Below are 27,270 nucleotides of genomic sequence, written 5' to 3'. Positions count from 1 at the left end.
CTTCTAGAGTTCATCATCATATTATTAGGGCTGTCAATTAATTGCAGTTAACTCACGCAATTAACTCAAAAAAATTAATTGTGATTAAAAAAATTAATCACGATTAATCACACTTTTAAATAATAGAATACCAACTGAAATGTATTAAATATTTGTGGATGTTTTTCTACATTTTCAAATATATTTATTTCACTTACAACACAGAATACAAAGTGTATACTGCTCACTTTATATTATTTTTGTTACAAATATTTGCACTGTAAAAATGATTAACAAAAGAAATAGTATTTTTCAATTCATCTTATACTAGTACTGTAGTGTAATCTCCTTATCATGAAAGTGCAACTTACAAATGTCGATTTTTGTTTGTTTGTTACTTAACTGATTTCAAAAACAATGTAAAACTTTAGAGTCTACAAGTCCACTCAGTCCTACTTCTTCTTGTTCAGCCAATCGCTCAGACAAACAAGTTCGTTTACATTTACAAGAGATCATCAGCATGGAAGCATGTCCTCTGGAATGGTGGTCGAAGCACGAAGGTGCATACAAATGTTAGCATACGTTAGCATACGAATGTTAGCATATCTGGCACGTAAATACCTTGCAATGTCGGCTACAACAATGCCATGCGAATGCCTGCTCTTACTTTCAGGTGACATTGTACACAAGAAGCGGGCAGCAAGACATTGGGGTCTGCAGCATACATTGACAGATGATTGTGAGATATCAAAGCAAACTGTAAAGTCTAGAAACAAAAGACTTGTGGAAAAAAGGGATCCCTTACTCTCTAGGGTTACAAGAAGATGGGCCTTAAACTCAACACTAGTCTAGAATCAAACCAGTTTGGCCTGTGCTTTAGACTAGTGTCTTTGGCATGGGAAGCTCCACATCTTATAGGGAAAAGGAAACACTTCTCTGGCAGTTTTTAAAAATAAATGTTTGACGCAGCTCATAGGTTCAAAATATTTTTTAAAAAATTCTTGGGTAAAATGTGTGTGGGGCACTGAGTCCAGGAGAAACAGTGATACATGCAATGTGTTTATCACAATAAATGTGATTCATTCATCATGTGGAAGGCAGGTAATTGAGGTTGAGAAGACGAATTGGAGAGTGGGGAGTGGATGAGGTGAATGATGTAAGTGCTTATTTCATTGCTTTTTATGGTTTGCATTGGTGGGTTCTGAGGTCTAGCAACCCTAATTCAAAGTTAATGGCACGGTTTGTGTGGGAATATATACTGTCTACATACAATACTTAGTGCTTATATAGTACTCTGCATCCATAGATCTCAAATCACTTTGCAAAGGTGGGTATGTATCATTATCCCCAACTGCAAATAGAGAAAGTGAGACACAGAAACATGAAATGGCTTGGTTAAGGTCACAGTTGTTTAAGGCAGATCTCTTTATCTCTAGAAATATACACTTGTCCTGTGTATACATTTAAAAATTTATAAGCAACCAAACTACATGACAAAATGATAACTATGCATTAAGGACCAGATTCAGCAAGATAGATATAAGCATATGCTTAATTTTAAGTATGCGACTAGTCCCACTGAAATCTGGTAAGTAAAATCACCCACTGTTCTGAGGCCCCTTCAACAGTGAGGCACAAAGAGGTGTGTTACGGACAGAGCTCCAGCCATAAGTGCTGGAACTAAGGTGCAGGGGGTGCGGCAGCTTGGAGGGACTTCCATTATATACAGGGATTACAGTTTGGTTCTGTGGCTCTCAGCACCCATACTATAAAAATTGTTCCAGTACCCCTACTCCCATTAGCTGCATGCTGCATACTCATTAGCTCTGAATTTCCTGGCAGTTACTGGGTTAAGAGAAGCCCTTAGCATCATTTAACATAACTTGTAGGTGTATGAATAAAGTTTTGTTTGGAATTTCCTTTTTAAGGTCTATTGAGAGTTAAATGAGAGCCAGATGATATTTTTCTTCTTCATTGAGAAGACAAATGAAAAACATCATGAGAAATGTTAAAACTTGGCACTCCCTGGCAAAATTCATCACAACATTTGCAATGGTTGGTTTTCTGAAGAAGTTCTTTCCTAGGGATTAGAGCTTGCAAGTGACAATATTTGTTAAGTTTGTCTGTTCCTGATTATGAAAACCTGAATCAGCAAATAGTGACTGGAGGAAGTGTTCTGATATATATTCGCAAAAAGAAAAGGAGTACTTGTGGCACCTTAGAGACTAACCAATTTATTTGAGCATAAGCTTATGCATCCGATGAAGTGAGCTGTAGCTCATGAAAGCTTATGCTCAAATAAATTGGTTAGTCTCTAAGGTGCCACAAGTACTCCTTTTCTTTTTGCGAATACAGACTAACACGGCTGTTACTCTGAAACCTGATATATATTATACCCTGAGACCAGTGTGTGTTTGTCTGCACTACCGTGTAAGCCCAAGGTTTGAACTCAGGCTCAAGTCATAGAATCATAGAATATTAGGGTTGGAAGAGACCTCAGGAGGTCATCTAGTCTAATCCCCTGCTCAAAGCAGGACCAACCCCAACTAAATCATCCCAGCCAGGGCTTTATCAAGCTGGGCCTTAAAAACCTCTAAGGATGGAGATTCCACCACCTCCCTGGGTGACCCATTCCAGTGCTTCACCACCCTCCTAGTGAAATAGCTTTTCCTAATATCCAACCTCGACCGCCCCCACTGCAACTTGAGACCATTGCTCCTTGTTCTGTCATCTGCCACCACTGAGAACAGCCGAGCTCCATCCTTTTTGGGACCCCCCTTCAGGTAGTGGAAGGCTGCTATCAAATCCCCCCTCACTCTTCCTTTCTGCAGACTAAATAAGACTGGTTCCCTCAGCCTCTCCTCTTAAGTCATGTGCCCCAGCCCCTTAATCATTTTTGTTGCCCTCCACTGGATTCTCTCCAATTTGTCCACATCCCTTCTGTAGTGGGAGGACCAAAACTGGACGCAGTACTCCATATGTGGCCTCACCAGTGCCAAATAGAGGGGGGGAAAATAACAGATGGAGAACTCAGATGCAGAGAGGTTAAGTGACTTGTCCAAGATCACACAAGAAATCTGTGGTAGACTAGGGTATTGAACCTACATTTCCCAAGTCTTAGCCAAATGCTCTAACCACTAGACCATTCCTTTTTCTACCCCCCTTTCCATCTACAAACAAATCATGCTAACTCAGGGCTCAACATAGGGTCCCAGGACCCCCTAGCGTGGACAGTCCAAGACTCAGTCAAGCCAGGACCCAGAGTTCAAGCCCTGTTGCTTTGCGATATAGACACAGCCACTCTGGACTCATGCTCTGGGAGTCCACCAGAAATCTCTCTCAGTCCCATGGGCTGACTTTCTTTGTTTTCTGGACAGTCAAATTTGGTGGTCAGTCATGTTTTCCCACACTGCACCACAAACAAAGGGCTAGAATGGCCACATTTTGCAAGCGCACTAGGAAGTATGGAATATAGGTGGTTGGACTTGGACCCACATAATGCTGGAGCCCCAGGTTGAGACTCAGGGTTCAACAATTCCTAAACTGAGGTTACAAATGAAAGCAGATGCTCAAGCCCTAGGTTATCAAATCCAGGGTCTGGTAACCCTGGGCTTATATTGCAGTGTAGACATACCCTTAGGCTATGGTTTTTTCAGAGTCAATTTTTAATCTTCTTTTAGCAACTGCCTTGATTTGTGGCCTGAGGAGGCATAAGGGCAGAGCCTCCTGTCTGCCACCCTTAAAATCAGTAAATCCAGGAAAGACATGCCGAAGTCAGGGTCAGTCAGTCAATGGAACATCATATCTGGAATGTTACCCTTTGGGCAATGTGGGTGCTTCTGGAAGAGGCACGTGTCCCCACACATTCTGTCATGCCTGTAAATAGATGGAGAACTTGTACATATTATGATGTTTTGGTCATAGCTTATCTCCAGATGACTGGAGGATAGCTAATGTGACACCAATTTTTAAAAAAAGGCTGCAGAGGCGATCCTGGCAATTACAGGCCAGTAAGGCTAACTTCAGTACCAGGCAAATCAGTTGAAACTATCATAAAGAACAGAATTATCAGACATGGAGATGAACACGATTTGTTGAGGAAGAGTCAACATCGTTTTTGTGAAGGGAAATCATGTCTCACTAATGTATTAGAATTCTTTGAGGGCTTCAACAAACATATGAACAATGGTGATGTAATGGATATAGTGTACTTAGACAAGATCCCTCACCAAAGGCTCTTAAACAAAGTAAGCAGTTATGTGATAAGAGGAAAGGTCTTCTCATGGATCAGTAACGGTTCAGAGACAGGAAACAAAGGCTAGGAATAAATGGGTCAGTTTTCACAATTGAGAGAGTTAAATAACAAGGTTCCCAGGGGACCCTTACTGGGACCAGTGCTGTTCAGCATATTCATAAATGATCTGGAAAAAGGGGTAAACAGTGAGACGGCAAAATTTGCAGATGATACAAAATTACTCAGAATAGCTAAGTCTAATGCAGACTGCACAAAATTACAAAGCTGGGTGACTAGGCAACAAAATGGCAGGTGAAATTCAGTGTTAATAAATGCAAAGCAATGCACGTTGCAAACATAACCCAAATTAAACATACAAAACGATGGGGTCCAAATTAGCTGTTACCCTCAAGAAAGAGATCTTGGAGTCATTGTGGATAGCTCTCTGAAAACATCCACTCAATGTGCAGCGGCAGTCAAAAAAACAAACAGAATGCTAGGAACCATTAGGAAACAGATAGATAATAAGACTGAAAATATCATAATGCCACTATATAAATCCATAGTACGCCCACACCTTCAATACTGCATGCAGATCTGGCCGTCCATCTCAAAAAAGATATTTTAGAATTGGAAAAGGCACAGAGAAGGGCAACCAAAATGATTAGGGGTATGGAACAGCTGCCATATGAGGAGGGATTAAAAAGACTGGTACTTTTCAGCTTGGAAAAGAAACGACTATGAGGAGGATATGATAGGGATCTATAAAATTGTGACTAATGTGGAGAAAGAGAATAAGGAACTGTTATTTACTACTTCACATAACACAAGAACTAGGGGTCACCAGATGAAATTAATAGGCAGCATGTTTAAAACAAACAAAAGGAACTGTTTCTTCACACAATGCACAGTCAACTTGTGGAATTTGTTCCCAGGGGATGTTGTGAAGTCCAAGATTATAATAGGGTTCAAAAAAGAGCAAGATAAGTTCAGGGAGAACAGATCCATCAGTGGCTATTAGCCAAGATGGTCAGGGATGCAACCCCATGCTCTGAGTATCCCTATCCCCTGACTGGCAGAAGCTGGAAGTGGACAACGGGGCATGGATCACTCAATGATTGCCTTTTTTGTTCATTTCCTCTGAAACACCTGGCATTGGCCGCTGTTGGAAGACAGGATACTGGACTAGATGGGCCACTGGTCTGACTTAGTGTGGCTGTTTTTATGTTCCAAAAGTAAAAATTTGCCAAAGAAACAAGGAGTTGCAATAAGCAATTTACTTTTCATAAAGCCAGTAGAGCCCCCACCGCCACCCTGTTCCATGTAAGGAGTATTGTGGGGAGAGAAGAGAGCACTCCAGTGATCCTGGGAGGTCAGCAGAACAGTCCTTGGGGACTGCTCTGGCCCCTATAAGTTAGAGCATCCCCATGAATCGGAGAATATGTAAAGATGGCTAGGAGTTCGTGCTCAGCACAGCAGCGGATTCAATCTAAAAAATGTATCCTCACAATATCCTCATGGCATAAGCAGCTATTGTTGTTCCCATTTTTATTTTTCCTAAGTGAAAAAGAAATTAAACATTTTCCCCAATGTTGCACAAGAAATCAGCGGCAGAGATGGGAACTGGATCCAAAACTTCTGAGTCCCAGTACACTGCCTTAACCACAAAACCATTTATCTTCCCCTCTTTAATCACACCATTTTAAAACTCGGCAGAATTATACTATCAGGCAGATTGCCTTTCATCCCTCCAATCCACTATAAATTTATTTCCAACTTTTACTGCCAAAATACAGTATGGCATTATAATTGCATGCGTTCCTTCAGCGGGGAGCACAAAGCAGCTTCTGTTCAGTGGGAGTACGTTCCAAACCCATCAGCAACATACTGCGAGGGCTGGAGAAAATTGGGAAACATATTCTGAAACTGAGTAGACCGTAAACACTTCATTTTTCTGAATTAGGCGCATAACTTCTGTGACTCTGCTGGGAGGGATGATGGATGTTCCCAAAGCTGGAAAATATTGATGCTGATCTCTGTGTAACCACGTAGCACACGTTGAACAAGCAACAAGTGTTAAAATGTCTGCTTTCCAAAAACGCAGTAAAGTCTGGAGGAAATATTTCAAGCATGCCCTTGGGCACTCGTGTCAATATTTATAAAAGCTCATGATCTTTATTTATTTTTTTACTCAACTAGCCTTTATCTTGGATTAAACTAACCAAAGCTAAAACTCTTGATCATGTAGTGACTTTTTAAAAAATCCGTTAGTGACTAATTACTAAATTATCAGAAAGCAGAACGTAGTTCAGAATGAGTCATTAAACTTGTACCAATAGAATAGGTTAAATAGTTCCATGTACAAAACATCTGTCACGGGAAGTAAACTTTAAGGGGTTTTTTTTTTTTGGTGTGTGTGTGTGTTTTTTTTTTAAAGTACTGCCACACTAGTTTAACTATGGACCAAATGCCTCCGTGGCATGGAGCCCTCCAGAGGTCTGCAGCACACTGTGACTACAGCCATGGAAGACAAATGCAGAGGAACTGCCTCTGTGGTGACCAGAAAGGTATTAAGTGACCATGCCAACTTCTCTGTCTGTCCATCTTAGGTAGCGGTATGGCCCCCTGTCACTGTAGTAGCTGAGCATCTTCCAATCTTTAATGCATTTATCCCCTTCCCTGTGAGGTAGGGAAGGACTGTTACTCCCCTTCCTCCCCCGCCATTACCTATGGGGAGCTAAGGCATAGAGAGAATAAGTGAGTTGCCCAGGTTCCCACAGCAAGCCTGTTGTGGAGCAGGAATTGACTCTTGATCTCCTCAGTCCCATGCTAGCACCCTGATCAATGGACCATCCATCTCTTTTCCTGATGGTGCAATCCGTAAGCTCCGATAGGGACACTTTGCCCAGAGTGGCGTATTTTCAATTCTATTTATCTCTTATTTTCATTGCCTTTTAATTGTTTTTAAAATATTTTATGGGGAATATCTGATTGTTTAAGATGTGGGCAGCCCTGGAAATGTAAGTGCTCTAATTATACACAACAGAAGTACTTGCAAGGGCAGTGTCAGTGCAAGCTTCTGCTGGCTGTTCTGCCAACATACCTCAACCTTTACATGCAGGGAACACTTTTAGGCAAGAGAAAGTCTATTCAGTGCTTAGCCTCTGCTGGGACTACCACCAAAGGTGCCCATTGTACTGGCACTGCCCATGACTGAGACATTTATCCTTTGGGAGAAAGACTGAGACTATGAAACTGATTTCCCATCATTCACTAACAGGCCGTGAGATAATATTGGGTTTGAGCAAGCAAACTAAACGTACCAGGGTCTGTATCCCTTCCCCTCACATTATACTGCTAGAGACACTTGCATGAAAATAGGATCTTTGTGTCTTCCTATTTCTACTTCCCCTCCTGTTGAGCCCACAGAATCAGTTTACTGCACCTTCAGGGGGCAGCCACTGGCAGATCTCCATCCTTCCTGATGTCTTCCCCAGTGGTAATACATGCACATTGCTGAAGGGAGGATCCAGCTGTATGGAGCGATGATTGCAACACCTAACTTTAAAGTGAGCTTGTCCATGGTATTCTGGCACAAAAGCAATTTATTTCTTTTCTGCTCATAGTTAAAAAATAACCGTTACCAAGTGTTCTGTTCCTGGGTGGTGAGATAATTAGTTCTTTGCTAATTCTGCTTTATTGCTGGCAGTGATTACTGGCAAGTAATTAAAGAGTTCCTATGAATCTGGCTTCCATGTGTTGCCTTGGTGTAACAAGGCTGAGAAATGAGAAGTGTCAGTGTAACAGATACTCACAATTTTTCTGAATTTAGCAAAGGCATACAGGGCACAGTTACTCTGTTGGTGTTTTAGTGGCTATGAATGGATCTAAATAAGGTGCAAGCGGGAAACCCTGAATTTATATAAAAGTTAGAGATTTAGGAGTCTGTTCTCATCTTTATAGGAGCCTATAACCCGCACTGGTTGCCTTTAAAAGTATCTGCACATGAGTATGGAAAGGAGACTAGAACCTTTAGCCAAAATGCTAAAACCATAATAGCTATAACTATGGTAGCCGACTAGTCTGTTCCCCATTCGCAAATAGCATGGATGGGTGAAAGTTTATGCACAGCCTGTGTGTGGCAATCATATTAGTCTGAGTATTCACTGTTCATATGTATTTCTGTGTAAGCAGCTGTTGCATCAAACTTCAGTTTCCATGACAAAAACAACTGAGCAAACAAAACTGATTTATGTGAAGACAAATGCTAGAAATCTTCTAATTTAAACTTCTAGCTCCCAAGTTTCAATTGACTAATGATGATGTTCTGTTTTGTACCCTAGTCTTAGTCCTCACTTGTTGGGTCAGCATTTAGATATATAGTTTCAGAACAGTGTAGAATACATCTAGTACTCCAAATCTTGTAACCCAACTCTGACTTCCCTTCGTCATCCTATGTTAGAGTCCAAGGGCCAGATTTTTAATGGTATTTAGGCACATACAGACACAAATAAGCACCTAAATAACTTTAAAAATCTGGTCCTAAAGCTCATCTTTTTTTATCTTAATAGGTAGTTTTTAAAATCTACTCATAATTAAGAGTCAGGTCTGTGGTCAATACTGAGATGAAGTGATGTGGTGGATGGCTAAGGTTGTCTCTGAGTTTCTAGTTCACAACATAGCTGTATCAGGTCAGTGTCAAGGTTCCTTTGGTAACTTAATGTGTTATTTTGGAAGGGTTAATAAAACAACCTCAATTTGGATTTTTCGAAGCTTTCCAACATCTTGAACAACACACTCTTAAGGCTGGGTTTTTTGTTGTTTGGTGTGGAAGAGGGAGAATTTTTTGGTATAAGTGATAGTTAACCTCAAATTAAAATGAAAGGAATCTAAGATTTTGCCTGGAATTATATTAGTAATGAAATGGGGTCACATAATTAAAGGCTTGGACTAAATTATTCTCAAACTTACTGTAGTGTGACTCCACTGACTAGAATGGGGTTGCACAAACAGAAAAGAGGGCCGAATTTAGTCGACAGCCATTAATTACATGACTACACACTGTATCTCCAATCATACAATCCCAGGCAAAAACAGAATGGTTCTTTATCTTATACACACAAGGCAATTCAGGTTGTGTGCTCAGTTGTGACTTAGGCATTTCTTGACTTTGTAGGGCTTACCTGTGTAGCTTTAGGCCTAGTCTACATCTAAAACTTAGCTTGACCTAGCTGTTTTGCACATAGGTGTGAAAAATTGACACCCCTGAGAGATGTAGTTAAACCAACTGAGCTACGGTGCAGACACCACTTCCACCGACCTAGCTACCACCTCTCAGACAGGTGGATTTACTACAGCAATGGAAACCACTCCTTCTGTCTCTGTAGCAAGTGTCCACACTATGGCACTACAGTGGCCCAGCCGCAGTGCCATAGCTATGACACTGTAGCACCCGTAGTGGAGCCACCCCCTTAATATTACATTAACATGGGCTCTGATGCTCATAAAAGAACTCCCATAACTTCTATGGGTGTTGGATCAGGCTTATAGTTTTATTGCGTGTTTTTTCCATTTAATATTTAAGTTTAATCTTAGTGTTATTGGTTTTTCATTTCTTTATGTATTGATGAGAAGATACTCTGGCAGTTCTGATTAGTAATACAAGTACAGTAAATAACAGCTGAAACAAAACTGTTAAACACTGGTGTGTGTTTGATGTTTAATCCTCTCAGAAACTAAGAAAAAGGCAGTCATTTAAATTAAGTAGATGTTCCCTAATTATGTTAATTTAGATTTTTATAAATTGTTCTCCACTAACAGTCTTGGGGCATGATGAAATGTTAATACTGTAGATATAATTTAATGGTGATAATGACAGCTCCTGTAGACAGTATGGTGAGTCCGAATCAGAGAGAAATCATGTGGCTGCTTTCGTACCAGGGATGTCTTTCAGAATCTAAGGTGGCTGGATAGCATATTGATGATAGGCTTTTTAAAAATAATGGCTAATAAAGGAATACTGAACCCTAATATACAATGCCAGATACTCAGCTGGTGTTAATCGGCATAGTTCCATCGACTTCAATGGGGTGACGCTGATTACACCAGCTGAGGACTCAGCACCGCATGTTAAATTCACACCAGCTGAAGATCTGTCCCTCTGGCTTACATATTGTAGTTCTTCCTTAAGTGCTGTTTAGTGTATCTTTTTCTTATACTGTAAAGTACCTTCCATCTTACTTGACACTAGACAAAATTAATTAATTGAATATTAATTTATGATAAACAACTGATTTTGTTTATGTTTCAGAGTAGCAGCCGTGTTAGTCTGTATCCACAAAAAGAAAAGGAGTATTTGTGGCACCTTAGAGACTAACAAATTTATTTGAGCATAAGCTTTCATGAGCTACAGCTCACTTCATCGGATGCTGTAGCTCACGAAAGCTTATGCTCAAATAAATTTGTTAGTCTCTAAGGAATGCGTCCGATGAAGTGAGCTGTAGCTCACGAAAGCTTATGCTCAAATAAATTTGTTAGTCGCTAAGGTGCCACAAGTACTCCTTTTGATTTTGTTTATGAATCCCTCAGACTGTAATCTAAAATATTATCTGAGTTCTTGACATTTAATATAAATTCACAGTGTGAAGACCACCTCATATGGATAAGGCATTTCTCTGACATATCTGATTGCCTACGAGTAATTTGCATATCTACAGATCAATGATGTGTATAATCAGGCAGTAATTAATATGGTGATAAGAATTTAAATTACACACTTCTTCCCTGGGTAATTCAAAAGTTAAGAACATAAGAATGGCCATACTGGGTCAGACCAAAGGTCCATCTACCCAGTATCCTATCTTCCGACAGTGGCCAATGCCAGGTGCCCCAGAGGGAATGAACAGAACAGGTAATCATCAAGTGATCCATTCCCCGTTGCCCATTCCCAGCTTCTGGCAAACAGGCTAGGGACACTATCCCTGCCCATCCTGGCTTATAGCCATTGATGGACTAATCCTCCATGAACTTATCTAGTTCTTTTTTGAATCCTGTTATAGTCTTGGCCTTCACAACATCCTCTGGCAAAGAGTTAAATGATTGACTGTGCATTGTGTGAAGAAATACTTCCTTTTGTTTGTTTTAAACCTGCTGTCTTTTAATTTCATTTAGTGACCCCTAGTTCTTGTGTTATGAGAAGGAGTAAATAATACTTCCTTATTTACTTTCTCCATACCAGTCATGATTTTATAGACCTCTATCATATCCCCCCTTAGTCGTCCCTTTTCCAAGCTGAAAAGTTCCAGTCTTATTAGTCTCTCTTCAAACGGAAGCCATTCCATATCCCTAATCATTTTTGTTGCCCTTTTCTAAACCTTTTCCAATTCCAATATATCTAAGATGAGGGATGTATAAAGGTGGATCTGAATCCCCTTGTTTCTAACCTCTAACTAAACCACGTAATTTAGATAAAACAGAGCTATCTGACCTGACTTTGGAGATCACAGTGCTTTGTAAACTGTTTTCTTGTCACTGCATATTATGGGCTGAGACTTTCAAAGACGCCTAGCAGAGTTCATTGCCAAAATCCTGTTCAATTTCAGTGGGATTTAAGTGCCTAATTCCTTTAGATTCCTTTGAAAATCCCCTCCCATATCCATTTACTATATATCTCAACACAGGGATTTTTCATCTAGCTGGGGAATCTGCATAATCAGGAAGTCTCCTAGGCAACCAATTTAGGCCTAAAGATACTTGAAGACAATGACTGATGCTTGATGGGAATGATATTTCCACTTAGTTGGGAGGCCTTCAGGTAATTTCGTGTTGTTGAGGTCTTTGATTGTGTCTCACTCCCATACTGCTTCTAACAGTTGCTCTTCTAACAGTTGTCTTTAGCCAGCAGTCTCAGAGTGCAGTGGAGTAACGTGCACAAAAGCCTTTCCTACAGGATTGTTAGCAATTCTCCCACTCTTGCATTACCATTCATTCATGAAGCCCCATCAGTTTTAACAATAGTAACAGCACTAGGGTAGATCCCATATAGGCATTTTTTACTACTATCTAACCATGATCTAGGTCCGAGAAGGTCTAGATGAGAGCATGGTAAAAACAAAAAACAAACGAACGCTGGACACAAGTGTGTCCCCTTTAAGCAAATTCTGCATGGCTTATTATGGGAAACAAAGGAATTGTCACACTGGGTCAGACGAATGGGCCATGCAGTCCTGTCTCCAGTAGTGGGAAGTATCAGCTTGGGTGTGTATGTTTATCTATATCTATATATATGTGTGTGTGTCCGTGTATATATAGATATAGTTAGTGTTGGGGGTTTTGTTGTGTGAAACATTTTTGCAGGAAAATGCAGATTTGTTGACACTGAAACATTTAGCAAATTCATGTCAATTTCACCAAATTGTTTTGGTAAAAACAAATATGAAAAAATCAAAAAATTTTGATATTTTTGGTTTGAAACTACTCTTTCTTTCAAAATTTCCATTTTAATTTTAGTTTAAAAACAATCAAAATATTTTAAATGGTCAAAATCAAAATGAAACATTTCAATTTTGTTGAAACAAAATGTTTTGTTCGAAACCAAATTTATTTGTTACTTTTTGATTTGCTAAAATATTTTTTTTAATTGTTTTCAGTTTGACCCAAAACAATTTTTTTTTACTTGCCAGTGATCTGAAAAATCCATTAATTGCACAGCTTGGTATAGGATAACCTGCCTGGAAAAAATTTCCCCCTAGTCCCATTACAGCTCCTAGCTGAGTTCCCGCTCTTGGCTGTCCACCAAATTACTGTGAGGGGAGGCCAATCTTCTGGATCCCTGCATGTTTTAAGCCTCCCTGAACCTGAACAGAATCCAGTCACTGCCCCAATCTTCGTATCTCTAGGAACACTCTTGGGGTTCAGACCTTTCATATAACACCCCCTCCTGGGTGCTGGAACCTGCTATCCAGCTGCCTAGCCTCTGGGCTTAGTGTTGGCCCTTCAGACTCCTGCATTTCTTAAATACAACCTCTCCCAGAATTCTACCAAAGGTGTAAGCTTCTGGGCTACAGTTTTACTCTTTCAGGAGGAATGTGGCAGTTGTGAGCCATATAACACATAGAGGCACGTTGCTCAGAAGTCTTACACAATTGCTGTTCTATGCTTAACAGATAAAGCACAAGGAAGTACATATACAAAATAACAGCTATTTCCCTGCCTCAGTTTCCTCACCACTTCAGAGCATTCCTTGGGCTGGAGTTAGTACCTACTGTTCTAGTGCACATTTTGTTTCATGTGCTAAAAAACATGGTGTCATAATGTTAGCTACATATTTACATTCGTCACTGTTTGTGGCTAATTTATTATATCATTGTTATTAACTATTTCACTTACTCAGTGCCTGGTCAAAGACACGCTTGTGTGGAAAGCTGAAAAGCATATTGTTCTGTTCCTGCCCATAACTTCATGGGTGTCACTCTCTAAGTCCCCTCTGAGAATCCTTCTGTAACCCGGTGGGTGGTCACTTGGTTTCTCTTGTTCTGTGTTTGGATAATTTCCCACTCTCTCTTCTTCCCCCAGTCTTCAAGTAAGAGGCAGAAGTACCTTGTCACTGCTGAGCAAACCCACGGAGCATAACAGTGAACAACTAGTCCATAGATAAGTACACCCCATTATCTGCAGTTTGCTGTGTACTTGCTGCAGGTCTAGTCAGCAAAGGTAGATTCCACATTTACATAGGCATTCAATGACATAGCCATTTCATAAAACCCACTTCACGAGATCAACCAGAATTAATAAATGTGTATAGATTCCCAAATCTCCATATCCCCCCTCCAATTACTAGAGGTTGTCTTATACCCTGAAGCATGAGTTTATATCCCTTCCAAAATGCTTGATGTTTTTTTCTACATTCCCTATTAACTCTGGACAGTTTTCTTATCCATATAATATACAACTTTTCTTTTTTTAAACCCCACTCAGCTCTTCAGCTCAATGATGATCACAAGGGTCCCTTCTGGCCTTGGAATCCACGAATGTCTGTTCTGTGGCAATGAGTTCTACAGGCTAATTGTGCACTGTGTGAAAAAGTATTTCCTTTTATCAGTTTGACTTTGACACGTCTCGCTTTCGCTTAATAGCCCCTTGTCCTTGTGTTATGAGGCAGCGTGAATAGAATTTCCCACTCTACTTCTCTATATCATTCATTATTTTGCCTACTTGTATCATGGTCCTCTTTTTTGTCTCTTCTCTAAGGTAAACAGCCTCAATTTTTTTCAGTCTCACATAATATTAAAGTTTTTTTCCATATCCATAATCATTCTTGTTGCCCATTTCTGACAGATGTGAAGGCCTACAAAGCAAAGAATTGTTGACATTGTTCTTAAGCTTGAAAGGATTTTTATATTATTTTCAGCATCAGTAATTTAAAAAGCCTTATTTTATTGTACTATTACTGGCAGCACAATATTCTGCAGAAAGCATTTATGATCTATTAAAATCATGCTTTGACAGCTTTATTTGTTCCCCACTTGCAAAGCATAACCTTGGTTCTAACGGTAATTATACAACAGAATACAGAATCATAGAATATCAGGGTTGGAAGGAACCTCAGGAGGTCATCTAGTCCAACCCCCTGCTCAAAGCAGGACCAATCCTCAATTTTTCCCCAGATCCCTCAAGGATTGCACTCACAACCCTGGGTTTAGCAGGCCAATGCTCAAATCACTGAGCTATCCCTCCCCCCAATATAAAATCAGGTGAATACAATTCTGCCTTTGAAAACCTTCTTATCTGGATGTAAAGAAGAGTGGGAACTACGGTGTAGTAAAACCATATACATTTCAATCTATGCTTATGTTTTGTTTTATTTGTACTAGAATTGTACTGTAAATGGTAATTTTACAGGTTCATCACCCAGTTACCACTGGATTATTGTTGGAAGCCTTATGGAAAAGCCTTATAGAATAGAATTTAATAGGGATAAACCATTAGGGTTCTATGGAAATGACTGTAAAAACTTAAGTAATTTAATAGAGAATGATATCCTTTGTGTAGCATTTAAAAAAATCTTATAGATAGAATTTAAAGAAGTATATCCCTGTCATAGAATTCTATAGCATAGTTTAAACATTCCATAGAAAATGTAACATTCTTTATTAAGTTGTATGGGGCTTTCCTATAAGAGAATCCTGAGGATCTTTTTATTTTTCCACAATCAACACCTATGTGATGGGAAGGAGAGTGGGCTAGAGGATAGGGTGCTATTCCAGCATTTAGGAGACCTGGGTTCAAGTCTGTGTTGTGCCACAGACATCCTGTATGAACTGGGGCAAGTCATTTGGCTCAGATGGCACTTGAGTTAAATTGGAGTTAGGCACCTCACTACCTTTGAGCATAGGGGCCTGGGTGGTCATCCCCAATTGATTTAAATGGGAGATAGGTACCTAACCTGTTTAGGTGCTATTAGAATCCCTCTAAGCATCTATGTGAATCGTTAGGTACCTCAGTAACTGAAAATCTGGCCCTCTGTGCCCCATTTCTCCTGTAAAATAGGGATAATAATACTTCGCTACTTCACAGTCATGTTGGGAGGATAAATACATTAAAGATTGTGAGGAACTGAGGCCTGGATTCACAATGTACTTAAGTGCCTAAATCTGTGTTTAGGTGACTAAATCCTAGTTTTGGCTCCACTGAGATTCACAAAACTCCCACTGAACCCTCTAGGCAGCTAAACTCACTTGGTGCTTAAATTTTCAGGGTAAAAGTTCTCTCAGCGCCTAAATTTCTGCCGCTGAGCATGAGCTCTGCTGCCTCCCTCTGGGCATCTGGACACCTATCTCCCACCAGAGGTCCAGAGTGAATCACAAACCGGGGAAGATAGGCGCTCCTCTCCCTAACACAGGTATGAGGCCCAATCAAGTATATGAGTGCAGAGGCTGCATACCTGGTCAGGTGCCATTCAAAATCTGGGCGAGAAGGGCACCCACCTTATAACTGTTAGCCCAGTGACTAGTCAATTTCCCCTCTCTGATTGAGGAGAAGACAGGATATCAGTAGGGGTCTCCCACATCTCAGAAGAGTGCTTTAGACAATTGAATGGCCTCCATTTTAAACATATCAGTTGCTACTCCTGAATAAGCTGGAGGTGTCGCTATTGAATGAATTGCTTCTGCAGTGCCATGGTTGTTTCTCAGCCAAAGGCATGAGAACTCAGGACCAAGAATTAAATGTGTTGAATGCATGACATTGCATCAGACTTAGCAAGCAGAAATACCTATGCGCTGTAACTAACTTACTACTTTATTTCCAAGTTTGGGATGTTAAGGGGAGGCCTGTTCTTTCCATGAAGCCTGCGTGTAACTGCCAAAGGGATTCTCTTACAGTTATTCATGGAAAAACTGGCTCCTGTCTAAAAACTTGATTTAAAATGTAAAAAGTTGCTAAATAACATGCTTTAAATCCATTAAAATTAGATTTAAACGAGGTCAAATATAATGGGTAAGGTATGTTGTTTTTTTAAATGTTAAGAAAGTAAATGAGCATGAGTGATGGTGATGGCAAAGGAATAAAAATCAATTCAGCCTACTGGAAGGATAAATTTTATCAAGCACAAGCAAAAGTGTATCAATAACACACTAGGCAAGGTGATTATGTACCCCGTTATTGCTCCTGTTCATTATTGCAGTTTGGTGGGTTGCTTCAGTGAGTACCGTAAGGTTAAATAAAAGTTGTAGTCAGAATTGAGGAGAAAGTGGAGAAGCGGAAGAGACAGAGGTGGAGGATAGAAAAGAGGAAAGTGAATAAGAAATGTTGTTGAGAGAAGGGAATGAAGTCGCGAGACCTTGGTAAGCAATATTAATGGTCTATGATGCAGCACTCTTCAGAAGTCCATCGCAGAAAAATGAATTCATTCGGGTTATCTTTTCATGAGAGGGTAGTGTTCTCCAGGAGAGGGATTCGGGAGCTCTCCTGCTCCCTTTCACTCAAAGGAGGAGCAGTCTGGGGGGGTTGAGAAATTCAAATGTAATGACTGGTGCCTAGGTGTCATGGAGGGTTGTGATAGGAGAGGTCTTTCACCTGTATGTCAGCTGTTCCTTGTAGCATTGGTTGATACTACAGTGTCAAACTACCAAAAGTAGTTCCCATCAGATAGCTGTTTGGTGGCCCTTTTGATTGATGGCACTCAGTAAAGAAGCCTAGGATTCATGGACCTGAAGATCTGTCCTCTCTTCCTAGAGTCAGACCTCCTAGAGCAGAACAGAGGTATACTGGTGGGACAGCACAAAGAAGCTTTCACTGTCATAGCTGGAGATAAACTCCTCTGTTATTCCACAGAACAGGTGTAATTCCCGGGGCTGAACACTTAGTGACAGAATTCCCTTTTCTGTCAACATACGAACTTAGCGAAACTTGTTTCCTGTCAATTTGCATGATTATTTCAAGTTCAGTTCTTTTGAAAAATAACGTTAGCTACATATTTACATTTGTCACTGTTTGTGGCTAATTTATTATATCATTCATTGTTATTAACTATTTCACTTACTCAGTACCTGGTCAAAGACACGCTTGTGTGGAAAACTGCAAAGCATGTTATTAATGGATTCTCTGCAGAATATAGAGTCGAGTAAATGAGTAGGGTTCCCCTCCCCCCATCACAGCACACATATGTGCGTGCATTCAAAACTCCTGGAGTTCCCTTTATGCTCAATCTGGGAATAACCAAATGTAAACCATAGCCTAAGCTTCCTTGTTGCTGGCTGGCTGTTTCTAAGCGTGTCCCCTGCAAGCCCTCCTGCCTTAGTTCTTCCTTTCCAAGCAAGGGGTGTGCAAAACCTTTTATACTGGGTATTCGAGCTAATGAAACTCCCCTGGCCTCGCATAACTCAGCAGAATTGCCCTCTCTCTCCCTCATAGCACCTGCCAGCCTCTTACAAGTAGCTTTTCTTACAGAGAAATGTACATTCTGGAAAGAATTCCTCTTTATTACAAAAACGGGGAAACTTCTGGCTTTGTTTCCAAGGAAACACACCACCCTATTTCCAGCCTTTAATTTCTGTTGGGTATCTGATTTATTCTTACTGCTATGCAAGGTCCCAGGGTTCCTTTGTCTTTTTCCTATCTGGCTTTGATCCTCTCTGCCTTTTGAATATAGCACAGCTGCTGCAATCTGGGTCTCACACCTGCGCTAGTCAATAGATCAGAGGCTGGATGTGGGAATAGAGCTGGGCCAATGCTGCAAAACATTGTTTCTATAAATTTCCGTTGACATTTTTAAGGAATTCATTGTAGCTCTCTGCTCGCCTGTTCCCAGAGGAGTCTTCACTAATATTAGAGCCAATAAATTAACAGAACTAGCAAGTTTTAAGCAAATATTAAAGAATATTCATGGAAAATGAATGTTAAATCTGCTGTCTCAGAGCATTTTCACAAGGGAGCTTATTCTAACCATTATATTAATCCAGTGGGGGAACTGGGCTGTAGCAGGGGCTAGATGATATATTGGACTACATATTCATCCAGGGGGAGGGAGGGGAATAAGGACTCCCCCTCGGCCTCTGCAGAGGAGTAAGCAGGTGCTGCATGCCTGCTTATATATCCCTGGAGCAGGTAATGGGGGTGGCTAGGAGGAACAGGGAATGGTGCATCCTCAGCAACACTGGCCGGTGCAAATGAGCCAGTTTGAACAGTGTCATAATATGCTGCTGGGCTGGGTCCAGCCACCACCAAATTATCACTTCTTCCCTGCCCAAGGCAAGAGAAAAGCAGCAGAGGAATTGCAGAGGCTGTCTGAGTTCTAGTTTCTCCCCAGGGCTGCTCCTGGGGTGGTGTGGTTTATGCAACCCTTCTTCAGTGCTGCATCGAAATTCACAGCCCACTGTGTGCTAGATGATCGTCCACGCAGACTATATTTTGAATACTTGCACCGAGCTGCTCACCAAGGAGCAAGAGACCAAGAAATGGTTCTGCCAATCTTTCTGGATAATGGATGCATTCAAGAAAATTGCAATCTGCATGTAAACAATTTGCAAAGAGAAAGAAAGGCAAAATTCACTATATTAGTTATACCTTGCAGACATTCATCCATCTCTGCTTTAGACCACATGACCTTCACTTGGGCCACAAGAAAATTCCTGGCAGGCCACACTTGGAGTAGAAACTCAAAAACAGATTGAAATCTGAGAAGCCCATAGGGACACTAGCTGCAGATTTCTCCATTACACACAGTTTCTTCTTGTTGTTCTTCCAGTGCAGATGAAACTTGACTACGCAGCTGTTGTGAGTTGTGAAATATATTTTCCAAGAGGATCAATTAATTTGTGTTTCATGAAACTGTATTTAACAGACCAAGAAAGTAACAGCCCTTGTCTTTTTTCCAAATACTGAACGAAAATATTCTGTCACACTGGAACATAATAGAGAGATTGCACTTTCAGCATGCAGATGTGCAGCAAAAAGAGCCTTGTTTTATGTTCTTTGAATAGTTGTATGAACTCAGTGTACTCGCAAAAGCTTTTGGGGGTTAGGGGGCTGTGACATGAATTAATGTCAAAGCAAATGAAGTAAAATGACCAGGCAGAGAATCAGTTGCAGCCAGTGATGAGCTGCCAAAATCTTAACAACGGGTTCCCTCCTCACCCCACGAGGGGGTCGTTGCCCTACCCTGCCCCCCTTGACTCCTGCCCCATCCAACCCCCCCGCGTTCCTTGACGCCCCCCCAGGACCCCTGCCCCATCCACCCCCCTCCCCTGTCCCCTGACTGCCCCCAGAACCGGGCAGGAGAGTCTCGTGGGCCACTGTAGTGGGTGCCCACCCCACCCCTAAGAGCCAGAGGCACCTGCCGGGGGGCGAGGTGGGGAGTCCCGGCGGTGCTTACCTGGGGCAGCTCCCAAGAAGCATCCGGCAGGTCCCTCTGGCTCCTAGGGGCGGGGGAGCGTAGCTAGGTGGGGAGCAGGGGGGGCGGCCGCTCCCCCACTGATCACATCAAAAGTGGCGTCTTAGGTGCCGACTCCCTGGGTGCTCTGGGGCTGGAGCACCCACCGGGAAAATTTGGTGGGTGCAGAGCACCCACCGGCAGCTCCCCACCCCGCGCCTGGCCCCAGCTCACCTCACCTCCGCTCCACCTCCTCCCCTGAACACACCGCCCCGCTCTGCTTCTCCGCCTCCCCCCCCCCCGGCTTCCCGCGAATCAGCTGTTCGACGGGAAGCCGGGGAGGGCTGAGAAGCAGGCCGCGGCTTCCCGCTCAGGCCGAGGGTGGCGGAGGTGAGCTGGGGCAGGGAGCGGTTCCCCTGCGTGCCCCCTTCCCCAGGTTACCTGCTGTGGCGCAGGCGGTCCTCCTCACGCCCCCCAGCCCGAGCTCACCTCCGCCTCCCTGGGCCTGAGCGGGAAGCTGCCGCTTGCTTCTCAGCCTGCCCCAGCTTCCTGCGCGAACAGCTGGTTCGCGGGAAGCCTGGGGAGGGCGGAGAAGCAGAGTGGGACGGCGCGTTCAGGGGAGGAGGCAGAGGCGGAGCCGAGGTGAGCTGGAGCTGGGGGTGGGGCGGGGTGCTGCCTGTGGGTGCTCTGCACCCACCAAATTTTCCCCTTGGATGGAGTCGGCGCCTAAGGCACCAGTTTTGGCCGGTTAAATTTAGAAGCCCTTTTAGAACCGGTTGTCCCTCGTGGAACAACCGGTTCTAAAAGGGCTTCTAAATTTAACAACCGGTTCTAAGGAGCCGGTGCAAACCGGCTCCAGCTCACCACTGGTTGCAGCACTGCTGATGATCCTGTACATTGCAGATCTGCTATTGACCATCCAATTATATTTGGGAAATTGTGCTTTCAACAAGCAGGCCTTTTATCCTGAATTGATATTTCTGTAACAACTACTGGTGTGAGTCAGTATTCAGAGGAGCAAAAGGGTGTCTGGGTCACATACTGTACTGTATATTCAAATATACACATTTTCCCAAGCAGGCTGTTCAATGAGCTTCAGTAGGCCAGATTCAATTGCTTTGACCAGAGTTAAACCAGGGGTGAATTTGGCCCACTGTCCGCAGATGGAAACTATGCACTTCAGTATGAAACAGATTTACACCTGGTTTTAGCATTCATGGTAGGACATTCAGAAGAGCAGCAGAGTCTGTTTTTGTTTTTTTTCTTTTTCCAGTCCAACCACCTCTGCTGTCTTTAATAGACATTGTGGGGGCCAGATTTTCTGTCATGGCTGCTTAAATTGTATCTACAAAATCTGCATGTGCCAAACCCTGGTGTTTGCACTCTCAAGTTATATGGCGACAGGCATAGAAATCTACTCCCTGGAGCCAACATGCATCCAGATTTTGCAAAAGCACTGGATATGCCTGCCTGTCCCTTGGGGCCCTTATCCTGTACATATTTCCACACACGGGTAGTCCCCCCTGGCTTGGTGGGAATATTTGCATCGTATGGTTGCAGGCCTTTATTGGTTCTTTGCCTGAAAAGAGGGTCCTATAGTTGATATTATATTTTTGTATTAAGACTTTAATTTTTCATTGCTACTTAGCACTCATACAGAACAGATCAGCCCCTCCCACACTAAACGCTCTGGAAGGGGGCCCATGTTGTCTGACCAGGTGGGCAGGGTTCTGCTTTCTCTCCCCTCCCTCCCCCCACAAGAGAGTAGGACCTGCCCACAAACCTGGCAGATGATCTCCTGGGTATGAGGGCCAACCCTGTGAAGAGGAAGAGGCCATCGCTATTCCTCTGCTCGGGCTCTGGTCCCTGGTGTGGCTCCCTGGCAGCATGTCTGTATTGGAGCTGTGCTGCCAGAGCCTGCAGTGGCTCTCAGGACTCCTGGAGAGCTCCATGGAAAAGGAAATACTCCCGAGTCTGCGTTTCCTTTCCTTGGTAAGGTATGTAGGGCCAGAGGAGGGATGCTGTGTGTTCCCTCTGGCCCGACTTCCAGCCTGCCCAATCTCTCCTCCCCAACCCCTGAGCATGCAAAGTGCCCTCTGTAGGGTCCCAGTGGAGAACTGGAAACAATGCTACAGAGCTGGCTTATCAGCCCTCTGGGTGGAGACAGTCGTCTCTAGTATTGATCTAAGGGTGATGATTTGGCTCATTGTGCTTGAAATCTCCAAAGTGTTGTGGGTATGTTTCGTAGACATCTGTTTGTTTGATGCCACATAATAATAACAGTTAAATTTAATAACAGTTAAATTTAAAAGTGTTATAGGCACTCAAAAGGAACATTAAATCCTCTTGTTTCTTCCTTGTAATTAAAATAACTCCTGATGCAAAACAGCACAGTGTGGATCTAGGATGAACCTATTCTCCTTTCTCTTACTCTTCAGAAATCGAAGCAAAAGAAGCGTGTGACTGGTTACGAGCTGCTGGATTTCCACAATATGCTCAGCTCTATGAGGGTACGTTGTTATTATTTCTATTACTTCTAAAGTGTATTGGGCATCTCAACAGACACAGACCTGGTCTAAAATGTTTACAGTCTACAGCGTTGCCAACTGTTTTGATTTTTATCCTGAATCTCACAATATTTCATGTTTTTTCTTAGAGTGCCAGCTCCTGGAGTCATGTGAATATGTGAAAATCTCAGCTTTCATTTTTTTTAAAAGTACATTTCTAGCACTCATGTTTGCAGAGAAAAGCTTGAAAATGTGGCCTGAATGAGCCCCAAAGTTCAAAAACCAGGATGTAAATAAAAAGAACACTGATTAATTTTTAAGACCAGCTGATGATTTTGGGGGCCCGACTCATGATGTTAAATGCTTGGCATTCGCAATAATGTATCCAATGTCCTGCTTCTGCAAATTACTCTGCTCAGACAAATCCCTTCACATGCACAGAGCTGCTTGCGGATCACAGCCTAAATTTAGACATAACTTCTAGTTAGACTTATCATAATGAGTGAATTGGGAGGAACAAGGGGGGAAAGGAGAGACAAGGAGGCTGAAGATTCAGAGCTCAGTTCTTTTAACACACCGATGGGAGATGGGACACTCAGAAATCCAAGAAAGAAAAATAATTGTTACGGAAAAGAAAACACAAAATATACAAAAAGAAAAGGAGTACTTGTGGCACCTTAGAGACGAACAAATTTATTTGAGCATAAGCTTTCATGAGCTACAGCTCACTTCATCGGATGCATGCAGTGGAAAATACAGTAGGGGGATTTTATATACACAGAGAACATGAAACAATGGGTGTTACCATACACACTGTAACGAGAGTGATCAGGTAAGGTGAGCTGTTACCAGCTGGAGAGGAAAAAAAACCTTTTGTAGTGATAATCAAAAAGCCCCAACCTTTTGTCGTGATAATCAAGGTGGGCCATTTCCAGCAGTTGACAAGAATGCGTGAGGAACTGTAGGGGGGGAAATTAAACATGGGGAAATAGTTTTACTTTGTGTAATGACACATCCACTCCCAGTCTTTATTCAAGCCTAATTTAACAGTGTCCAGTTTGCAAATTAATTCCAATTCAGCAGTCTCTCGTTGGAGTCTGTTTCTGAAGTTTTTTTCTTGTAATATTGCGACTTTTAGGTCTGTAATCGCGTGACCAGGGAGATTGAAGTGTTCCCCAACTGGTTTTTGAATGTTATAATTCTTGATGTCTGATTTGTGTCCATTTATTCTTTTACGTAGAGACTGTCCGGTTTGGCCAATGTACATGGCAGAGGGGCATTGTTGGCACATGATGGCATCTATCACATTGGTAGATGTGCAGGTGAAAGAGCCTCTGATAGTGTGGCTGATGTGATTATGTCCTATGAACATATCTATTCAGGGGACACCATCATAGGACCTAATCACATCAGCCACACTATCAGAGACTCATTCACCTGCACATCTACCAATGTGATAGATGCCATCATGTGCCAACAATGGTTTTTTATTCCTGCTGATAACAGCTCACCTTAATTGATCACTCTCGTTATAGTGTGTATGGCAACACCCATTTTTTCATGTTCTCTGTGTGTGTATATATATCTTCCTACTGTATTTTCCACTGCATGTATCCGATGAAGTGGGTTTTAGCTCATGAAAGCTTATGCTCAAATAAATTTGTTAGTCTCTAAGGTGCCAGAAGTAATCCTCATTCTTTTTGCTAATACAGACTAACACGGCTGCCACTCTGAAACCTGTCACCATGCAAGGCACAGTAATCTGTGTGCACCCAAGTCACTTTTCATTACAATTCTCAGTTTCCAGCATTTCCATCTTGTTTTTAAATTTCAGACTAATATTTGAGGTGACTAGTATGGTCAGCTCACTTCTCGTGTTGCTTGAGTTACCCTTTGTTTAAACTCTTTGTTATTGTGTGTGCTAACAAAATAATCAAGCCATTTTTACTGCATGGTAAAGTCTGTCTAGCAAATATTTCACTAACTCGCTAGGATGGAAGTGGATGGCCTACTGCCCATGTCGATGATGAAAGTGTTGTGGTAATGCTCAGATCTCATTTTTGGGGGATAGTGATCAGGTAGAAACTCTAAGCATCTAATATCTTCTTATAGCCAGAGCCAAACATATTGCTCTCTTTGGTTCACAGGACCGTCAACTCCCCTTTTAATATAAAAAATAAAATAATGTGAAGTGACCAAACTAGCTCTGGATGTTATACAGGGAAATAACGAAGGCCAAGTTAAATAAGCGATACACCATTTCTGCTGATAAAACACATGCAGTGCATCTTTGAAATAAACTGTTTCCATTTGAATAAAACGTAGTTGGTTTAATGCTACGTCTCCTTTTTACAGATTCCCAGTTTCCTATTGACATTGCAGCTGTAAAGAAAGATCATGACTTTCTCGACAAGGACCTTGTAGAGCCCCTTTGCAGGTAAATAACATCCACTGTTTCTTTTTTTGGTATCTTAAAAACGTTTGTGGATTTTTGTTTTGAAAGTAGTGGCCTAGCCTAAGAGATGTTTGTTTGTCCTTGTCAATTAAATGGGCATAATCTGTAGTTTTTCCAAAATAAATGCTAGAAACCTGGATTCATTTCTCTCCCAAAAAATCCTACAGCAGGAGCCAGTTTGCTCTCTGAAAATTCACAAGATTTAAAAAGGGCCCAAATCTATCAGCCCATCTCATCAACTGGAGTGAGGCTGGCTGCTTTTTGGAAAGAACAGTGCCAGCAAACCCAGCATAAATTAGGGATCTGTGTGTGAGTAACACATGGGTAACTCTGCCCCTGACTACTACAAACCAGCAGAAACCCCATTGCCCAGAACCTTCTTCCCTCTGACAGCAAGGATGGCTCGCGTGCTGCTCTGCTGCCATTGGCTCCCTGTTGTTATTTAATTGTAGTACTGCAGCACCTAGGAGCCCTAGTCAGTGACCAGGACCCCATTGTGCTAGTGTAACACCAACAGACCCTGGTCATCAGCGGTAGGATCGAACCTGGGACCTCTGGAGCTAAATGCATGAGCCTCTACTGCATGAGCTAAAAGCCATATGAGCCATGTGAGCAGACTCATGAATCTCTTTCTCTCTAAGGATATGTCTACACTACGAAATTAGGTCAAATTTATAGAAGTTGGTTTTGTAGAAAGCGTTTTTATACAGTTGATTGTGTGTGTCCCCACACAAATGCTGTAAGTGCATGTAGTCGGCGGAGTGTGTCCACAGTACCAAGGCAACCGTCGACTTCCGGAGCGTTGCACTGTGGGTGGCTATCCCACAGTTCCTGCAGTCTCCGCCGCCCATTTGAATTATGGGTAGAAATCCCAGTGCCTGATGGGGCTAAAACATTGTCGCGGGTGGCTCTGGGTACATATCGTCAGGCCCCCGTTCCCTCCCTCCCTCCGTGAAAGCAAGGGCAGACAATCGTTTTGCGCCTTTTTTCTTGAGTTACCTGTGCAGACGCCAAACCACGGCAAGCATGGAGCCCTCTCAGCTAACCGTCACCGTATGTCTCCTGGGTGCTGGCAGATGCGGTACTGCATTGCTACACAGCAGCAGTTTATTGCCTTTTGGCAGCAGACAGTGCAGTATGACTGGTAGCCGTCATCGACGTAGTCCTGGGTGCTCTTTTAACCGGGCACCTGGGCAAACATGGGAGTGACTCAGCCAGGTCATTTCCCTTGTTTCGTCTCATGGCGATTCAGTCCTACCGGCAGTGCACTGTCTTTTAATCTGCAGCTAGCAGAAGACGATGGCCAGCAGTCATACTGCACCGTCTTCTGCCGAGCACCCAGGAGATGACGATGGCTAGCAGTCGTACTGCACAGTCTGCTGCCAGCAAGATGTATAAAGATAGATGAAGTGGCTCAAAACAAGAAATAGACCAGATTTGTTTTGTATTCATTTTCTCCTCCCTCCCTCTCTCTGTGAAATCAACGGCCTGCTAAACCCCGTTTTGAGTTCTATCCTTGAGGTTTTGAGTTCTGTCCTTGAGGGGGCCATTCAGTTTCTCGCAAAGCCACCCCTTTGTTGATTTTAATTCCCTGTAAGCCAACCCTGTAAGCCAAGTCGTCAGTCGCCCCTCCCTCCGTCAGGGAAATGGCAGACAATCGTTCCGCGCCTTTTTTCTGTGCAGACGCCATACCACGGCAAGCATGGAGCCCGCTCAGATCACTTTGGCAATTAGAAGCACATTAAACACCACACGCATTATCCAGCAGTATATGCAGCACCAGAACCTGGCAAAGCGACACCAGGCGAGTAGGCGACGTCAGTACGGTGACGTGAGTGATGAGGACATGGACACAGACTTCTCTCAAAGCACGGGCCCTGGCAATATGGGCATCATGGTGCTAATGGGGCAGGTTCATGCGGTGGAACGCCAATTCTGGGCCCAGGAAACAAGCACAGACTGGTGGGACCGCATAGTGTTGCAGGTCTGGGACGATTCCCAGTGGCTGCGAAACTTTCGCATGCGTAAGGGCACTTTCATGGAACTTTGTGACTTGCTTTCCGCTGCCCTGAGGTGCAAGAATTCCAAGATGAGAGCAGCCCTCACAGTTGAGAAGCGAGTGGCAATAGCCCTGTGGAAGCTTGCAACGCCAGACAGCTACCGGTCAGTCGGGAATCAATTTGGAGTGGGCAAATCTACTGTGGGGGCTGCTGTGATGCAAGTAGCC

The 27,270-nt window shown here is 42.6% G+C and overlaps 1 protein-coding gene across 12 annotated transcripts in view; it reads left to right on the top strand.

Moving 5' to 3' along the window:
* Window positions 1–27,270, top strand: part of STARD13 (StAR related lipid transfer domain containing 13) — a 492,723-nt gene that overhangs the window by 419,689 nt on the left and 45,764 nt on the right. For all 12 annotated transcript variants that reach the window (XM_037892239.2, XM_037892229.2, XM_037892233.2 and 9 more), the window contains 2 exons: window positions 22,520–22,591; window positions 24,944–25,025. In XM_037892239.2, the coding sequence (XP_037748167.1) occupies window positions 22,520–22,591; window positions 24,944–25,025 (154 nt within the window). The remainder of the gene's footprint in view (window positions 1–22,519; window positions 22,592–24,943; window positions 25,026–27,270) is intronic.

This window comes from Chelonia mydas, chromosome 1 (genome assembly GCF_015237465.2).
Source record: "Chelonia mydas isolate rCheMyd1 chromosome 1, rCheMyd1.pri.v2, whole genome shotgun sequence".
Classification (NCBI taxonomy): domain Eukaryota; kingdom Metazoa; phylum Chordata; order Testudines; family Cheloniidae; genus Chelonia; species Chelonia mydas.
Note: the sequence above shows the minus strand (reverse complement) of the source record. Positions and strands in the feature narration are given on the sequence as shown.